The sequence below is a fragment of the Neolamprologus multifasciatus genome, chromosome 8, assembly GCF_963576455.1.
Source record: "Neolamprologus multifasciatus chromosome 8, fNeoMul1.2, whole genome shotgun sequence".
Classification (NCBI taxonomy): Eukaryota; Metazoa; Chordata; class Actinopteri; order Cichliformes; family Cichlidae; genus Neolamprologus; species Neolamprologus multifasciatus.
The window spans coordinates 8,517,406-8,535,653 of NC_140446.1; the positions used below are offsets into that span (position 1 = coordinate 8,517,406).

The following is an 18,248-nucleotide window of genomic DNA, read 5'->3' on the forward strand; positions in this document are numbered from 1 at the left end:
ATGTTTCCTCGAACCAACACAGCTGATTTAAATGGCTAAATTAGCTCCTCAACATGTCCTGAAGTTCTCCAGAGGCCTGGTAACGAACTAATCATGTGATTCAGGTGTGTTGAGCCAAGGTGAGATCTAAAACCTGCAGGGACACCGGCCCTCGTGGACTGAGATTGCCCACCCCTGGATTAACCCAACCCCAATAACTGCATGTTTTGGACTGTGGGAAAATGCCAGCATGAACCCACACAGACACAAAGAGAGTGTATAAACTCCACACAGAAATACTCCTGTCAGGTGGTGGATTCACATCCAGAACCTTCATGCTGAGAGGTGATGAAATTTTGTGCTATTTTATCATATTAGCCCCCTGGTTTCAATTTTTTTATTTGCATACTACAATAAAAAATAAAATTCTGAAAGCTGTAGTCCACCCAGATTTCAGGTGAACCTTTTTGCAAAGACAATCTTTTATTGAGGCACTTGACACAAGCCATGGAATGTACATATCAAATACAACAAATTTAAGGTCTTTTTCACATTCTTGCATCTGTAAACATGATAAAGATAATACATTCAGACAGTAAGTCCATGTTGTCCCTCATACAGGAGAGACTTGTGAGGGGAAAAATATCAACACCTCACTCAGAGTAGTGTACAGTACACAACAGCTACACAAAGTGTACAAAACAGCAGTGGAGTCAAATACAAAAACTACTGACCGACTCCCTTTAAAGTAACCCTTCATGCATGAAGAGCGTACGTCTCACAGGAGTGGATCAGCAAAAATAGTAGCATGTAGACAAGCTGCTCATGTGCTCTCATTTGACCTGAAACGCATCTATTTGGTCATTTCACATGTGCGTAAGAGGTAAGTAAACTAGGGCTCAGGCATCTAAGTCTATTTCGCATCACAAGAACACATCTCGACTTTAATAGATATATAGGTACATTATCAGTTAGCAGGCATGTGTGGAAGCAGAGTCTACAGATGTCTGCTTTGGATTATCACACTCTAGGATGTAAACATGTACTTCTTGAGAACTACTGGTGGTACTTATGATCCTTGGCAATCACAAAAATACTTCAGTTTATCTCTTTTTATTCGTGCTGTTTTGTTTTCCCGCCCACTTGGCTCTAAGGAAGTATGTGTAGATGCCTGCTTAGTAAAAACTTCCAACAACAAACCAAACATAGCAAAATATTTCCAGTGTGTGGAGGCAGATAAGGCTGCTGTTGGGCTACAGTTCATCAGCAGGTACAGAATGAGGCTTGGGTATGAAAGCTACGGCTCGTGTTTTGAAAGCGCTCACCCTGTTCTCCATGTGGAGCAGCCTCTGCCAAAACTACACCTCTATCCTAAATACAGAGCTCAGCTGGTGCTCACATTAGTAAGGGTTGGTGAATATAAGGCTGTAGTTAAAGGAATACTCCAGCAAAATCTAGATTTTGAGTGTTAAGACATTTTCTGCCTGTTGGCTTGGACTCGTGTTTTGTATCCACAGTGTTTTCTATGCAAATATATAACAAATACTAAGGATTTCCTTTTACTTTTTATAGGTTTCGTTATTTCCCAGAATGTGTAATGGCTCAGTCATACTTGAGTATAAAATAGGATGACAACCTCCTTGCTGCTAAAAAAAATCTGTGATTGCACAATGATTTTTTTTCACATTTAGTAACCGATTGCACCTGGTTACCCAGAGGCTGCGCGTGTAACACTTTCAGCCTGTGGGAGACTACTGGGAATTGCAAGACAGCTGCACAGGTCACCTGATGGGAGGCAACATGTCTCCAAACAATCACCGTCCAACTCGGACTGATTGCAATCACTCTCAGACAGATTTCTAACACACTGCAATCAATCTGAGTACGTCTGAGTCCATGAGCACAAGTTCTCTGTGGACTTGAACTCATTGCCAGATCTATTCTGGTCATTTCCTCCTGAGACTCAACTCATTTATTTATGTCCTCTGTAGTGAACGTGCAAATCACAAAACATATTAAACTGAAAGATTCCATTCTCAGGACAATATTCCTATACAAAAAGGAAGGTTGCCAAGCAACAGTGTTATTTTGCAGTTAAATAACCGTCCTGCTGCAACTACGGGACTTTTTGTTGACGAATTTCGGTTTCAAATCTATGAGGTTCTGGGTGGAGTCAGAATGTATGTAGTATATGTGAATTTTTGATTAATGTGAGTTTCTGTTTATGCAGATGGCAACAAATTTGCAACAGAGGGCAACAGTTACAATTTTTGCCAACTTATCAGAGTTAATTACTATATCATCACAAACAGCTTTTTTGCTGTCATTAAACTTATTCAGTCACAGATAGCAGATAGACAACAGTCTGACCCATCATGTTGCTGTTTAATCATTGCCTTGATGTACCAAAATTGGTCTGAAGGTGAAACCTGACTGTAAGATGTGGTCTCGGCCTTTGAAGCAACCATTTCAGTGACAACAAGGTTGCAAGTTTTGCTTTTCTTGATGTGACGCTAGCATAAAGAAGGCTTTAAAACACTCTTCAGACCATTATTTGCTATATATGGACATAACTACGCCTGCATAAACTCTTTGTACTGAGCCATATTGTTGAAAACAAAATGTTTTGAAAGTTCAGAGCATGGACAGTGAAATTAGGATTATGCTGCACTCGTGTGACAATGGGGCATTTCAAGCCAACAGGCAGGCAGGTTCAGCAAGTTAATGTTTGGTCCACTCTAGACAGCCATTTTTAGAGTATCCCAGAAAGAGTACTGTCAGTCTGTCCTCTTGTTGATTGAATTTATGTTATACATTATGGTCTGGTCCCACCATTTTATACATGTGTAATTCCAGTGTATTAGCCTGTCCCATTCTGTGGAGTGAGGCTCTCCCAAGGGCAGATGATCTCTTTGGTTCCCACTCTTTCCCGAGAGACAGCTCTGTTCTCCTCATCCTCATCCTCAGACTCAATGGGGTAGATGCGGCACTCCGGAGGAATATCCACTTTGATCTGAAAAAAGCTGAGAAATGTTTCAGAAAAAGACGAAGTCATCAGGGGCTGATCTGATATTATTTGTCACGTTAGCAACATAAACTTTTACTTTGTGTACCTTAGTAGCCAAACTAGATACAAAGTCTGCATACAGCCATGACTAAAACTGTATGTAATATAACAATATTTACATGTGCTGTGTCAGTTAAATAAATAACTGAATATGAGATGACAGTTTTGACTTCCAGCTTTTATGCAAAGATGTTCCCATCATATTGGTTTTGTAGGAACTGTAGCTCCAATATTGCATATGTATGAATTTTTGCAATAAAAACAAAAATAAATAATTGTATTAAAAATTGAATAATTTTTCTTTTTCCTTTCTTGCAGTTAACAAATAGTCCTAGTGTCCAAGTTACAGATAACAGCCTCTTCCTCAGGCCTGCTCTACAACTGTTTCACTTCTTGTTTCAGCGCTTCCACCTAAATTTAAAGTAAAATAAGACTCCTGGATTGGAGCGAAAATGATGGAAAACATATGACTTTCAAAGCAAAAGTCCTGCATGACTGTCACGTACTTGCCAATCCGTCTGGGCGGAGCCTGACTAGGTTCATCTGGGCTGATTGGCTGTATGCGGCTGCTTGTCCCGGCAGCTGGATTACATTTAGGTGACAAGCTGGCAAACATAGAGGAGGGAGTGCAGCCACGCTTGAGTAGACGACGCAGGGATAGAGCCATGCGTGACTTGGACACGTTCCCTCCTGCAGATGCTCGGGCCTCAGGGTTCCCTTCACTTTCCCCCTCACTGGCTTCCGCTCGCCGCTCAGAGGCAGAGGTGCTGTCTAAGGCCACGCTGATGGGGGACGGACAGGCTGGGGTGTGGGCCAAAAAGGGAAGAGAGGGCGAGGCGTTGGCGGAGGGGGGGTCAGTCATGCCAGAATAGACAGCGAGGTGGGGCACAGGAGTGGTAAAGCGGCACAGCTGTGAGGTCAAAGGGCAAGAGACACAAGTCAGAGGACATCCAGACAGATAAATACATGTCTGTGTTTGGAATTTTTTTAGCAGATGCTTCCCTGAATACATCACTATTCTGTTTACAGACCTAACAAGAGACATAACACGCAAAAGGTTTCATAACATCAACTTCATTATAACAATATAGAGTGGGCAAGACATAGGTATGGACAAGTATCACTTTCTGTAACCGCAGGAAATTAATATTTAGCCTTCAAGACAATCTCACTGTCCACTCAAAGTAAAGAAAGGTCTGACCAGCATTCAGTTTTGCTGATTCATGATATTAAAGCTCACATTAGAGCACCACACTTACATCTCAGAGAGCACAGCACTTTAAAAAACATAACATCTGTAACTGAGTAGGGAAAATGGGCTTTGATAGCGTATCCTGATTTTCCAGCTGTTTTCTGTCCTCAGGCTGACATACCCCTGGGACAAATGCCTCAGTGCCTATGATGTCATAACAGTGAGTCCTGCTCCAGATGGAAAAACAATAACAACTTTTTTGTTTTAAGTGATGACGATAACAGTCATCACTTTTATCATCAACCCATGATATCAGTGTTGGTCTCAAAACCCCACAGTGCTGCGATGATTACCCGAGATCTTCATAATGTGTTATCCCATATGCCTATGATGCCGTTTCTTGTCTGTTGACTTCAAAGTATTTTAACATTTTTAAAAAAGTTTTCTTTCTCCCTGTCCTATCCCCCAGTCATGTCTGTCCCGTTTGTAGCAACCGAAAATAAAATAAATACATAATTATAATAAAGGTCAATCAAATGGACCAATATGGCAAGGCCATGATGATCCACTTGGTATCTTTCTTGGCCTTAAGACAACAATTCTGATGGCTAAAGATCCAAACGGGACACACACAAAAAAAGAAAAAAAAAATCAAAGTATTTTAACATATGTTCTCCCCACTCTGCACAATTGTTTGCAGGTGCCTCGGCTGAGACACATAAATCTGCTTTTGCAATACTGATAAAAATTTTCCAGAATATTCTTACGAGCTATCACAGGGTCAGCAGTAGCCCAGGAGATTTTTGATTCTAGCTCTCACTGTTGCTTGTTGCCTGCAGCATTTTAATTTTACTTTAAATTGATATCCAACCTAAGCATCACAGGCATTGTGAATGGAGGCACTTTGCTGTTTTATTAGCTAAATCCAGAATTTTTTTTCTTGCCAAATAAATTTGTAGTACACTCCTTTTAACTTGTTTTGCCCTTAGCTTCAGTTTCCTATTGTTTAACTCTGCTTTTTAGCAAAGGTTAATGTAAGCTATAAAAATATAACGGCAATGCTCATCAGTTTTGATAGGTGGAGAACCATACCTCACTCTATGGTGGAAAAATGCTGTTTTAATAAGTTAATATGCATTTTAATATCATCTCAATGATCAAGCTGTAGAAACAAGCGTATGTTTACAACAAGTGCAAATGGTTAAGTAAATTTGCAAACTTATGTTGGTCTTAACTTTGCACTTTTGCATCACAAAAAAGCAGGTTTTGAGAGAAAGAAACAATGGAAGGAAGGAAGGAAGGAAGGAAGGAAGGAAGGAAGGAAGGAAGGAAGGAAGGAAGGAAGGAAGGAAGGAAGGAAGGAAGGAATTGGAATGCATTGCGCTACAAGCTAATTAAATGGAAAAATGAAAATGGTGAATAAATGACGGCTTAAGTCCAAACACATAAGTATGAGGTGGTTTTATGAATGTTTTATTACCTTATGACTGATAACAAAGACAACTCAAAACATACTAAACAACAGTGAATGCACAGACATGGACAGAACAGTAAATGTATCATGACAAACAAAACAGCAGACAACACTTACAGCTTACATGGACGTAAATGTCAGCGATGACAATAGATGGCTATTTGTCTTCTTCTTGTAGTAATTTATTAACATGAGTTGCAAAAAAAAGGTTGGTTCAGATTTTGAAACATGCATTTCCCAAGACGTCAAACATGTGACTCACACAGAAATATAAAGTATGTTTACATAGAGCCTGATCGATATACGATTTTGAAGACCGATATGTGTTGATTTAAAAATCTAATATTTTGACACATATCCTAAAATCTATCTATCTATGAAAGTGCTCTCTGGTGAAAAAGACTATGCAGCATCAATGCACAAACATGATTAAAGTTGTTATGAGGCACAACAACTTCAATTCTTTAAATTTAAAAAAAAAAATTGATCAGTCATTACCAATATTGATACCAATAGATCAGCAAACAGCTAATTTCAGCAGATATATCAGCACGCTGATAAATTAGGTGGGCTGCTCTTGTCTATGACTCTTCACTGAAAGGTCTAATAGCAATATATTAAAGATGTTTTCTAATTTATTATATAAAATTATATCCTGTCTAAACATATAATGTATTACATGTATTATATGTAACTATTATACCAATTAGACAAATAAAATTAGTCATTTTTAACTGAGGTGCGACGAGGAGGCGCCTCTTTGCCCTGTTGGCTGAGTTTGCTCATGACCTGTGTGATGTCAACAGGGGCACTGGCGGCCATCTTGGCCTTTTGCTCCTGCTCCTGTTGCCGGATGATGATGGGACTGAGACTGGGCCGTCTGTTTCTTGCATTTTGCTCCAACTGGGAGTCACTGGGATGATGTATGGTGGGGGGAAAAGAAACAGGAACAAGGTAAGAGTTGAAAGTTGAAAATTCAGGATTGTCTTTAAGAGTACGGAGGAGAGAAGAGAAAATTTGAGTTTTATGTTATATATTTGTTAGGGTTGTTTAGACTGCAACATTCCTCTTTGCTGTGACTAAGACGTATTTTCTGTTAGTCAAACTAAAACCTTCAAATAAATCTTCCAACAATGTCTGAGAAAAGCTCCACAAATTCAATGCAAAAAGTGCCTCTTACCTGAACTTGTGTTCCTCGGGACATACGGCCTTCTTCGTTGTTTCCTTAAACACTGGAGATTTTAGGTATCGGCCATACGAGTCCTGCAAAATGCAAAATGCTATCAGTTGGTTCAATGAGTTGGTCTCTTACAGGTACAGATACAACGCCACCGTTCCCTTGTGATTTAACTATAGACATCCAGGTCTGAAAAGTGAAGCCAATGCAGAAGTGCCTTAAGTTTCCTTTCTTTACAGTGGCCAGCAGGGGGCGCCTCATCTGGTTCCAAAGTTCATATTGTATAAAAGTCAATGAGAACATACTTAATACTTAAACTAACTTAATCATTTATGACACCAGTTAACAATTTTGTGTGAGTTTATGGTCTCAATAAAAGTCTAATCTGATACTTTGTGATGTTTAGTTTCAAATCATGCTCCCATTTAGAGCAAATTACACACGTTGCTATAGCATGGGCATGCATAGCGCCATCAGCTCCACAGTCAGCTCAAACCAAAATCCAAAAAGGTATTTTAATTTATGCAGTCTCTGCACTGATCACACCTACTGACATGTTTACTGACCTTCTTCATGAGCATGTAGATGTGAGTCTGGGCTGCATCCAGGACGTATCTGTGTGGGTGTTTCAGACCTTTCACTGTGATTTCCATCGTCTTTCCATCGATGTTGATCCATCGTGGAGCACCGCGTGCCAGGAAAGTCCTGAAATCAATGAAAGTGGGAGGAATGAAGAGGAAATGCTTTGACACTTACATGGAAAAACCTCAAAAGCCACATAAAAACTTCTTCTTCAGTAAAGATGTGAGATAAAAATATCCACTGCATTGTTTTCATTATTTAATCATCAGTTAAAGTAACACTATACTTGCAGGTAAAGTTCACTACATGCAAAGTTCAGATTTAAACTGTAATTAATCTAAGGCATATTATTTCTGGCTGATGGCAACCAAAATTTGTAATCATTCTCAGTTTTATTTTAAGTTTTAATCTTTAATCTCTATTAATTAAAAATAATTGAGTGAATTTAATGTTAAAAATAAAAAAATAAAAACACTGAATGTCCATCATGTATTTGTGTCACTATTAAACTAATAAATATAACTATTAAAGAGTCATAAATCATGTCAGTAAACATAGTTGGCGATTTTTAAATCAAATAATACTTTCTTCTCCACTGTCTTCAATATTTACCAGAAGACTAATATATTCTTCAAGAAGTTCTTACTTGTAGATCTGCTCTGCTTTCTCTTTCATTGTCGCAGCAGTGCCCCACTTCAGATCCTCACAACCTTCCCAGAATGCCAAGTTCTCACCTGAGTAGGTTTAGAGAAAATAACCATATATAAACTCCGATTATTCCTGACCCCTTCTACTGAAGGAAAGCTTAACATCAGGACCAACAGTGACTTTAAATTGCACCAGACTATCATACCGCTGAACTCTTTCTTTAGGAACAGTCTGAAGTCATCTCGTCCTCGAGGGTCTGAAAGGAGCTCACCAAAGCTGAACGTCCACCTCTCCACACGCATTTTAGTGGGTATTTCCACACTGTGCCACACAGATAACAAAAACAAGATATTCTTAATTATTGTCCAAAATCAGTGACTTCTATAAGTATAATCATCTTACGCACTTGGGCATGTTCAAAGCCCAGTATGTGATGTCATCAGTGAGCCAGGGGTTGCTGGGAAGACACGTGGACAGAAAAGGGTCGTGGCCTTTATAAGTGGCACAGTATTTCACCAACCTGCAGTGGAGGGAAAAACACGTCACCATCGACCACACTGAAGGAAAATAACGTCTTTAACCATTAATAATGCAGCCACACAGAAACAGTAAAGCAAGTGCAGCCAAGCCTACAGGAGGCATAACTCACATTATCTAATCCCTCATCAGTCAAAGAACAGCAAATATTCTTGACAACACATGTTTGTCTACTGTGAAGATTCTCATTTTCTTTTTATTTGCTGGAAAGACACGTGGGAAATATGTCACAGTAAAAGATTCAAGTGAACTTCCTACTAGCTAGCCACTGAGCTAGCTACTTATCATCTAATCAGGGCCAGTATTTTTCTTTTTTTTACTGAGAAACTGAGACTGTTGTGGAGGGCTCCACCAATAAGCTTAAGCAGCCCTCCACAACGGTCCCACTTTCTCAACTGCCTATCCCTAAAATCTTTTCTAAGACTAGCTTTAACCTGTCTGACCTTTACAGATCACTCAGTGGGGTTATGCTGAAACTAATGTGCATGTGTTACTTTAAGGCATACAGCTAATGGAGCAGCCAGGGTATAGGAGGGGTACTGGTTTGCTACAGATAGTAGCGAGCTTCTTATATGAGGGACTGTCTTACGCGCCAATGGACACTGATGATTTCACTCTGGGGCGCATGATGGACTGCTGGGTGAAAATCATCTACAGGGAGAGAAATGACAGCCAGAATAACACAGAGCTGCCACTATACTTGATCAATAAAACATCCAACGAGTGAGTAGAAAAAAACTTACGATCCTCTCGTAGTCATCGGGTGTTTTTGCCTGAGGAAAAATGTATTAAAAGTATGAGTACAGATAATAAGTCATATACCTTATGACTTCACAGTTAGGACACTGTGCATGTATTTCTGCACAGAAAAAAGCACTGCTTTATACATCACTTCTTTATCATTGTTGGACTCTGTTTGGACATTGTTGGAAGTGATGAGCACTTGTGAACACTAACCTTCAACATCATTTCACAACCTGAGCTGAGATTCAGGTACTTTTTTTTTTGTTAGCAAGTATTATAGCAAGTGCATTCGTGAGGTGATGTGAGTGTGTGCAGATGTGTTCACAACCAGCTTAAAAGTCTGGGTTTTGAAAACATAGCCGTAGGAAATGCCTGCAGAGAAGAAGAAAGGAAAAGAGAAGGCCTTCATTTTAATAAAAGAAAACAGCATACATATCATTTACTGTACCTGCATTAATGCATTAAAGCTTCTTATGGGATATAAGCTGATTGAAAGGAATTATGTTCATGCGGGTCAGGCAGAGACTCACCTGTTACCTCGTGTGCATTTGGATCTATTAGTCTTTCCAGTCCATAGTCCATGGCACTCACTGTCCCTGGCTACATACACACCAACAAAAGAGAATTACACAGTGTTTACCAAAGGACTAATTAATTAAAGCAGATGGCTGTTTTATAATGCTAATCATCAGCGGATAATGTGTGGTACTTCTCATGGCCATCTCAAACAAGAAGAGGCCAATCACCAAATTCACTCTTGGTCATTATGAATACATCTTCAAGTACTTTATTTGTTTCCCACGGGGGGCTTTAAAATGCATTAACTTTAAGTCACATTTAGCAGTCATTAGGATCAATCTGAACCTGTAAGATGAAGTTTTAAGTACAGCATATGTTATTTACATCAAGGTGTCATTATATTTATTTTTAAACATGAAACATCTGTTTCTGCTTTTATTGAATACTGATTTTTTTTTTTAGAAAAAGTCAAAAGTTTCTTCCTTTTTAAGTTGTGCATCTTAAATTAAGAGTGTGCATATCTGATTTAGTATTTAGAAGGAATGAAATGCTTGAAGGCTGGAAGACGGAAGAAATATCTATCCTTTTTGTCTGAAAAGCTTTTAAACACAAAAAAAACCAACAAATGCAAAGCAGTTAATACTCTGATTTTGTAAGTATCAATCGGCCACAGCATTTAAACTTCCTGTCTAATACTGTGTCAGCAGACACAGGAGCCCCTTTTGTGTCTGACAGCAGGACGTTTGATCGAACTGGGATTTAGGAACTTCGGATGGGTTAGTTGTAGTTGTACCTCAAAATTCCCGGCAGAACTTGACCTATCAGCTTTTAACGTTAGTAGCTGATTAGTATATAATAAAAGCCGCTGGTTGCTTTATTTTACAGTATGCATATGAAAATCTCAACTGAAGGATTGACAACAGAGCACCCTTGCAGCGATAACTCATGTGCCATGAGACACAAATTAGTGCCAGTGACCCTCATTAGGTCAAAGTCTTCTGTGTATACACTATATTGCCAAAGGATTCACTCACCCATCCAAATTATTTAATTTCAGGTGTTCCAATCACTTCTGTGGCCACAGACATAAAATCAAGCACCTGGCGTGTAGACTGCTTCTGCAAACACTCACAGATCTTAGGAACTTAGTGAATTCCAGCGTGGTACTGTGATAGGATGCCACCTGTACAACAACTCAAGGCATGAGCAGACAGAGTGGGGTCAGCAGATACTGAGGTGCATAGTGTACAGAGGTCATGAACTTTCTGCAGAATCGAGCACTACAGACCTCCAAACTTCAAGTGTGCCTTCAGATTTGCTCAAGAACAGCATGTAGAGAGATTCATGGAATGGATTTCCAATGCTGAGAAGCTGCATTAAAGCCTTACGTTACCAAGTACAATAGAAAAGCGTCATATGCAGTGGTGTGAAGCATGCCCAACCTAGACGTGCTCTCTGGAATGATGAATCATGCTTCTCTGTCTGGCAATACAATGGATAAGTAGTTCCAGTGAAAGGAACTGTTAATGCGTCAGCATAACAAGACAATTTTGGACAATTTCATGCTCTCAAGTTTGGCAATAGTCCCTTCCTGTTCCAACATGACTGTGCACCAGGGCACAAAGCAAGATCCATAAAGACATTAAAGAGCGATTCTGGTGTGGAAGAACTTGACTGGCCTGCAGAGTCCTAATCCAATAAAACACCTTTGGAGCAGAGACCAGGAGCTAGGCCTTCTGATCCAACATCAGTGTCTGACCTCACAAATGGGAAGAATGGTCAAAGGTTCCCGTAGACACACTCATAAACTTTATAGAAAGCCTTCCAAGAAGAGTTGAAACTGTTATAGCTTCAGAGGATGGGCCGACATCATAATAAACCCTGTGGCTTAAGAATGGGATGTCACTCAAGTTCATACGCATGTGAATGCAGACAAGCAAATACTTTTGGCAATATAGTGTACCTCACTTCTGAAAGGACACAACACAAGTCACGGAGCACAGGCTACAATGTGCTACATTACTGAACAGGTCACCAGTAATCAACACTATATTCTTCCTAAAGGCTGAAGTCATAAACAATGAAAAGCACAACTGTTTAACATTATGCACTTAATTGTCTTTTTATTATGGCCCTACTTTATATGATGTGACCATATAGTTTATGGTGACATATATTATGCAACCAAAACTTTAGAAAGACATGTTTCTGCAATATGAGAGATGTTTGTGCAGGAAAATCCCAGTAGATCAGCAGTTTCTGAAGTGAGAATATCCTCAAACATCTTCGCACCTAATCAAATGACTGCAAACCAATTAACTCATGGGAAACACATGGGTCTTTGGTTGGGAGCTGTCACTGTCTTTGGTAACTGTTCTAGCTGTAATCCAGCATCACAGCACAAGAAGCTCGATGTGCACAAGGTGCAAACCACTGTACCACTTTCTCCCATGCAGTGTGAAATATTAATCAGTTGTGCCCTTTTCCTCTGACTGGACATGCAGTGGTAATGAGACATCATGGGTAGAGATAATGAGATACCCTGGGAAGCATTGCAGTGTGGTGCAATTTACTTTCTTACTTCTCTATTTACCTGCAATCTGCTGTTTACTGTTCAGGCTTGATAACTATATCTGTGCGTGTATGCTTATATTATCTCATGTTGTGGGGACATAAATGTGTTTATATAATCATATAGTAAGATCCAGCTCCTTTTGGTGGCAAAAAGCCATTCTCATTCACGCAAGTCATAAAGGACTCGGTTGAGTGACGGCTAGTCTAAGTCTTCAAATATAAATTCACAAACGTCTTCTGTAGTGATGGAAACATGCCTGTGTGTGTTCTCACCGGAGGTCTATGAACCACCCAGTAGGCTCTCTCCTGACAGTCAAACACCACACGGTCCGGTTTCTTTCTCTCCTTCGCAGCTCTAAAACCCAACCCAAACACAGAGAGTCGTAACACATTGTTACCCTTAATGCTTCCCGACATCACTGAGCTTCCTGCACACCCACCTATACTGCTCTTTAGCTTGCATGACTATAAAATCCCATTTATGATTCATCCACTTGTGAAGATGGTTGTACTGCTCCTGAGGACATAAAACAACACCTCAGTAAATGCCAACAGAGAAAATTAATTTCCGTGGGATTCGTGTCCAATTCTCACCTGCTCGTGCAGCTCCAGGATTCCTTTCTTACGTATGTTTCTTTTTGCCAGGTAGATTGCTTCAGTAACAAAAACATAGACGGATGTTAACGGTAAGTGATTCTTGGTAACGGGATGAATTTAGATACACTCACCATAATCTGTATCCTCAACAGGCCACTGCTGTGTGGGCCAGAAATATGGTGTCTGCAAACAATGGAGGGCAGAGGTGATGATTAGCAGTAAGCGTTTTTGTGAGTGGGATTCATTTCTTGCAGATTTAAGGGTGTTTTTTTGTTGGTTGTTTTCAATTTGCAGTCATTCAGGAAACTAAAGCAGACTAATTTGGGGTTTCACATCATAAAATAAATACGAGGGAAATTGGTTTTACCTCGCTTTAGTGGTTTCTGTGTCTTGTAATGGTAAACTCTTTTATTATCTAATCATTGCATGTTACAGCAGAGATGCTAAACCCATTACAGAAAATCTGGCACATGCCACTTTCTAGAACCAATTTATCAATGGGAAATTACCATGGTCAATAATGTTGATAAAATGAATCAGCTAATATATTAAAAATAATGACTGAATGCAGAGTTAAATATATATATCACACTGAAAAAAAATCTCTCAAAAAACTAAAAATATCCCCAAAATTTTCTGACAGTAATTCTAATTTTTACCGAAATGTACGGGCATGTCTATGTATTGTAAAAATGCAGTGCATAGTGAAAAACATCCATAAAAAGTAATATGAAAAATTCCTTTATTTTAAAAATGGTGAATGTTTTTACAAAGATGTTTTTTTTTTATTTCAGTGTAGGGCCTTTCTGTCTTTTTTTAAAAGAACAAAAAAGTATTTAAAAAACAACAATATTCTGCACTGAAAAAATGCAGCACTGTTTTAAACTGAAGGAATTTTCCATTTAATTTTTACACATTTTTGAAAATAAAGGTTTCTCACATTTTTACATTTCTGGATGGAAAAGCTTCCAGGAAGTGCATGATTTTACTTCACAAGGCTCAATCAACCTTTTTTTTTACCCTTGCATGGCTCTGCATTTTTATTTTGAACTTACATGATATACCAACATAATTATTCTTAGAAGTTGCTACGTGCTCAGGCTAAGAGACACAGCAACTTTCTAACCTTTACATCAAATGAATTTGATGTACTGATGTGTTTTTATCACAATCTTTTAGGCTTTGCACCTAATAAATTAGCAACTGCTCTGTCGTTTTCTGTTTTCTTGTAAATAAACAACAGTCACACCTTTGTAAGCATTTCAGTTTACATTGCATTTTTGCATGAGTTGTGGAGTCACTAGATAGCAGGAACAGGACTGCACACTATGTGTGTTTCTGCATGACTATGTGCATCCCTTTTTGCATGTTAACAACATGCAAAAACACTGTTCAGTGTGCAGCAATGAAAACTAATTCTTCCCATAGCCAGAAATACGGTTTTGGAAGATCGTTTGGCTTTGCTGCAGCTGAGATTTTGGCTAAGCTTTAAAATGCGGTGTGTTTACCTGGAAGCGATACAGGGATGCATCTGGTTTGACCACTAAACGCTTGTGGTCTTGTATAGGGTAGATGTATCCTAACGCCACCAGCATGGAGCCAAAACTCCTCGCCTCTGAATAAAAAAGACAGATTTGCTATAAATGAGGTTCTATCACCAATTTTCACTGTCTAACATGATAACATCCTAAAACTGTCTTCTTTTTATCAAAACACACACTTTGAACTGGGATAGCATCAGCTGCCTGATCTCTCACCTTGTGCATCGATTTGGAATCTGTCTGCTAACCAAGCAACTATGTCTTCACCTGAGGAAAAAGGACTCAAGGTCAGAAGTAACAAAGAATCTATGGAAATAAACAACAGTAGTCAAAAGGGCAGCTTGAACAGCAAACAACTTTAAATATACTGTATGTTGTTTATGTCCATCAGTGCATGCCTGTAAATGCCAGACAGCTAATGTCAAAGAGAGACATGGAAGGAGAAAAGGGAGGAGGAGAAGGATGACAAGTGAAGAAGAGAGAAAATGACAGAAAGGAAAGGAAAGAAACAAGAGGAAGAAAGAAACTAAGAAAGGAAAGGAAAGGAAAGGAAAGAAACAAGAGGAAGAATGAAACTAAGAAAGGAAAGGAAAGGAAAGCTTGTGAGATGAAAGAAAGGGGGAAAGGGGGAGGAAAAGGAAACAGGAAAAGCAAAGGAATCAGAGATGGAGAGAAAACAAAACAGCAAAGAAAGTGAGAGAGGGAAGTGGAGAGAGCAGCAGAGAAGAAGCCTTTGGTATGTTTTCATTCATTCAGCTGCGGGCATTCAAAGCTTGCAGGTGACGTAGAAGTCTGGGTTCCCTCTCTTCTCCTCCTCCACCACCTACTGCCTGCATTCCTCTTGCTTCGGTCTCTACATGTTTGTTTCCTCTCGCCTGCTCAATCATCATCCTCCTCCTTCACCTCCTACTTTTTCCCTCTCTCTGTCTCTGAGACCATGGGGTTGTCATGGAGATGAAATCTGTAGCTCCAACACCGTGGTATCCTCTGGCGAGGTTGTGCAGGTACGGTCACTCAACGAGCCGCTGGATAAAAATCAAGCCACTGTAGTGTATGTGAGAGTGTTTGTGTCCACTTTACCAGTAATAGCATGTGGTATTGTGGTGATAACCAGTCTCTGAGGCTGTAGCTTCACTCCCATTGTGGGGTCCTGCATCTCGAGGACCACCTTCTCCGCCTGCACAAAAAAAGGTTGTGAGGAGGTGTCACATCAGAGCTCACAGTGTAGGTTTTTGGGGCAGCAGATTTGATTGTAAATCCTAAATTTTGATCAGTGAAATTCACATGACGGTGATGATGATCATTAGTGTAATCTCGAGCATGCACAGCATTAACCTCTTTTCTACTTAATGAAAGGCAGAGAAAGCTGCATTAAACTGTGTCTCGCTGATTAAAAAAGGGCAAATTTCCCCCCCCCTGGGATGTTAAGGCTCCATGTGTAAGCTTGTAATTAATACTTCCTATCAGACAAATGCCGAATGATTCGGTTTCTGTGTCTCTCCAAACAACTGTTCAGCTTTTTAGTCCAATGGCTGGATTACAGTTTTAATGCTGTATTAGAAAGTGGTGAGACGCGAGATGACGGGATTGTTTCAAACCCTGATCTCATGGCTTTTGTTTGGCTTGTGTGGGAGGTTTGTGATGACTCACTGCCCTCTAAACAGTTTTTCAGCTATCATACCATCTGATCCCAGAGCTCCCCCACAACTTAGGTGTGTACGGCAGAGGAATAAATCTTGTAGTACATTAATTCACTTTGTGTGTGTGTGTGTGTGTGTGTGTGAGAGAGAGAGAGAGAGAGAGAGAGAGAGAGAGAGAGAGAGAGAAAGCGAGAGAGAGTGTGTTTGTAGCTGACTCCTGGGTCTTTTTGAAGTGGCTTTGTGCTTTGAAGTCAACCTGGAGAGGCTATAAGCCCCAGACTGAGCTGGACCAAAGTGGGCTTTCATTGACCAAAACACAAAGTTCTCCAGGAAATGGATTCTGTGTGCATTCCCCTGGAGAGAGGGGGACACTGTGTGAGTGCTACATCTGGAAGCTCATGTCTTGATTTTTTCCTTCCATTTATTTATTTATTTATTCTAATGTTAAAACATTCTCTTTGGTGACCATCCAACTGAATTTTAAATATGAGATGATGAATGAAGGACTGCTCTGGCTGGCCTCACACACACACACACACACACACACACACACACACACACACACACACACACACACACACACACACACACAATTCACACAGCGCCTGGATTAACTTCTTTCCAGCAGCTGGTTGGTGTAGATGGAGGTATTGATACTGATCCAGGCCTAATGCTTATTAAACAGAACGACCTTATCACAGTGAAAAGGTTGAGACAGAACACAGTCTGACAGCTATATAGAGTGTAAGGGGGAAGCTGACATGACATCTGATTTACAGTATGTTGACATCATTCTGAAACATGAGTATATGAATAACATCTCTAATAACCCTTAATAACTAAAGTCCATATTATTAAAGAAATGCATGTTTGCGATTGGGTTTCCCTAAAGCTTGTTGTAGTCCAAATGGTACCTGTGGGTCTTAACGGAATGACCATCCTTAATAAATCTATGCAATGAAAGCATTGGGATTTCCAGAGAATATTATAGATTATTATAGTGCAAATGCCAACAACAGCCTGGGTTTGTGAGGTTCCTGTAAGCCAATATAGTCCAAGCATTGCGTTAGAGAATTTATACAAGTCACTAATGATGCGTCTGCTGCAGGTATAATCTATAAGCCTGTGCTCTGGTTTACATCATCTAATGTAAGCTGTGCAGCCCACCTTTTTGAGACAAGCCATCCGTGGTCGGTACCTCTGTCCATGATCCCGGAGAACGTTTCGGATGGTCATGTTGTCTGATGCTTTGCACCGCTCTCTCTCTCTCTCACACACACACACACATACAACACTGCTGCCGTCTGTGAGAGCCCTGTGTGTCGTGTGGGGATGCTTGAGGGGAAGTGCAACACTGATCGATGGTGATGTTGCCTTCAAATGTCCCCCCCTAAACCTCTCACTTGGAAAAACGGAAACTGTTAATGTGCCAATATTTTATCATTTTTAATTGAATTAGGATTAAATTACCCGTATGGCACTTCAGGCATGTAATAAAAAGTTGACAGTTCCAATAAAAGTAACAAAGAATAGTCTAAAATAGGTTTAAGTAATTGCAATGTGAAGCCGTTTTAGTTAAATATAGGCAATAATTTAGTGTTCTTTATCTCATCAATGCTATAAACGCAAAGACAGAAGGTCAAATACATCCACTTTCACAAAACCAAGTTTTTTTCCGTCAAGATTTCAAATTTTATTGTTCTTCAGCAGAGCGTTCAACTGTAGATAGCAATATTTCCTGCAGTCTCTGAAAGCAGCATGTCTAAAAGTGTGAAACGAATCAACCAATCGGAGCGCGTCTTTTTTTTTCAACGTGTTTCTATACTGCACCAGTAGAGGGCGACATGCCACCACCGGTCAACTCTCCTTTTTTCTTTCATATTTATTTTAATGTTAATTATGAAAACTTTATGTATTTATTTTTTACTTTAACTATAGCCGTCAACGCCTATTAATTCTTTTTATATTGTATCATGC

The 18,248-nt window shown here is 39.7% G+C and overlaps 1 protein-coding gene across 1 annotated transcript; it reads right to left on the reverse strand.

Moving 5' to 3' along the window:
• Positions 1-337: 337 nt before the first annotated feature.
• LOC146512412 (regulator of G-protein signaling 9-like) lies at positions 338-17,642 on the reverse strand. Its single transcript, XM_085169527.1, has 19 exons — positions 17,439-17,642; positions 15,712-15,808; positions 14,848-14,898; positions 14,599-14,705; positions 13,222-13,273; positions 13,088-13,146; positions 12,934-13,010; positions 12,767-12,848; positions 9,938-10,000; positions 9,400-9,429; positions 9,246-9,307; positions 8,526-8,639; positions 8,325-8,440; positions 8,118-8,205; positions 7,456-7,594; positions 6,893-6,975; positions 6,502-6,625; positions 3,553-3,956; positions 338-3,002 (listed from the first exon to the last, which is right to left on the reverse strand). Exons 1-19 carry the CDS (start codon positions 17,505-17,507, stop codon positions 2,840-2,842), a joined length of 1,980 nt encoding a protein of 659 aa, XP_085025653.1. The 5' UTR covers positions 17,508-17,642; the 3' UTR covers positions 338-2,839.
• Positions 17,643-18,248: the final 606 nt, after the last annotated feature.

What these genes read in the sequence shown, in the direction of transcription:
- LOC146512412 (XM_085169527.1), bottom strand. Translation starts at nt 17,507, where the DNA reads ATGACCATCCGAAACGTTCTCCGGGATCATGGACAGAGGTACCGACCA. An exon ending in AATACCACATGCTATTACTG is followed by an intron (nt 14,899 to 15,711) that starts GTAAAGTGGACA and finishes CTTTTTCCTCAG; the next exon opens with GTGAAGACATAGTTGCTTGG. An exon ending in CCGCCCAGACGGATTGGCAA is followed by an intron (nt 3,003 to 3,552) that starts GTACGTGACAGT and finishes AACATTTCTCAG; the next exon opens with CTTTTTTCAGATCAAAGTGG.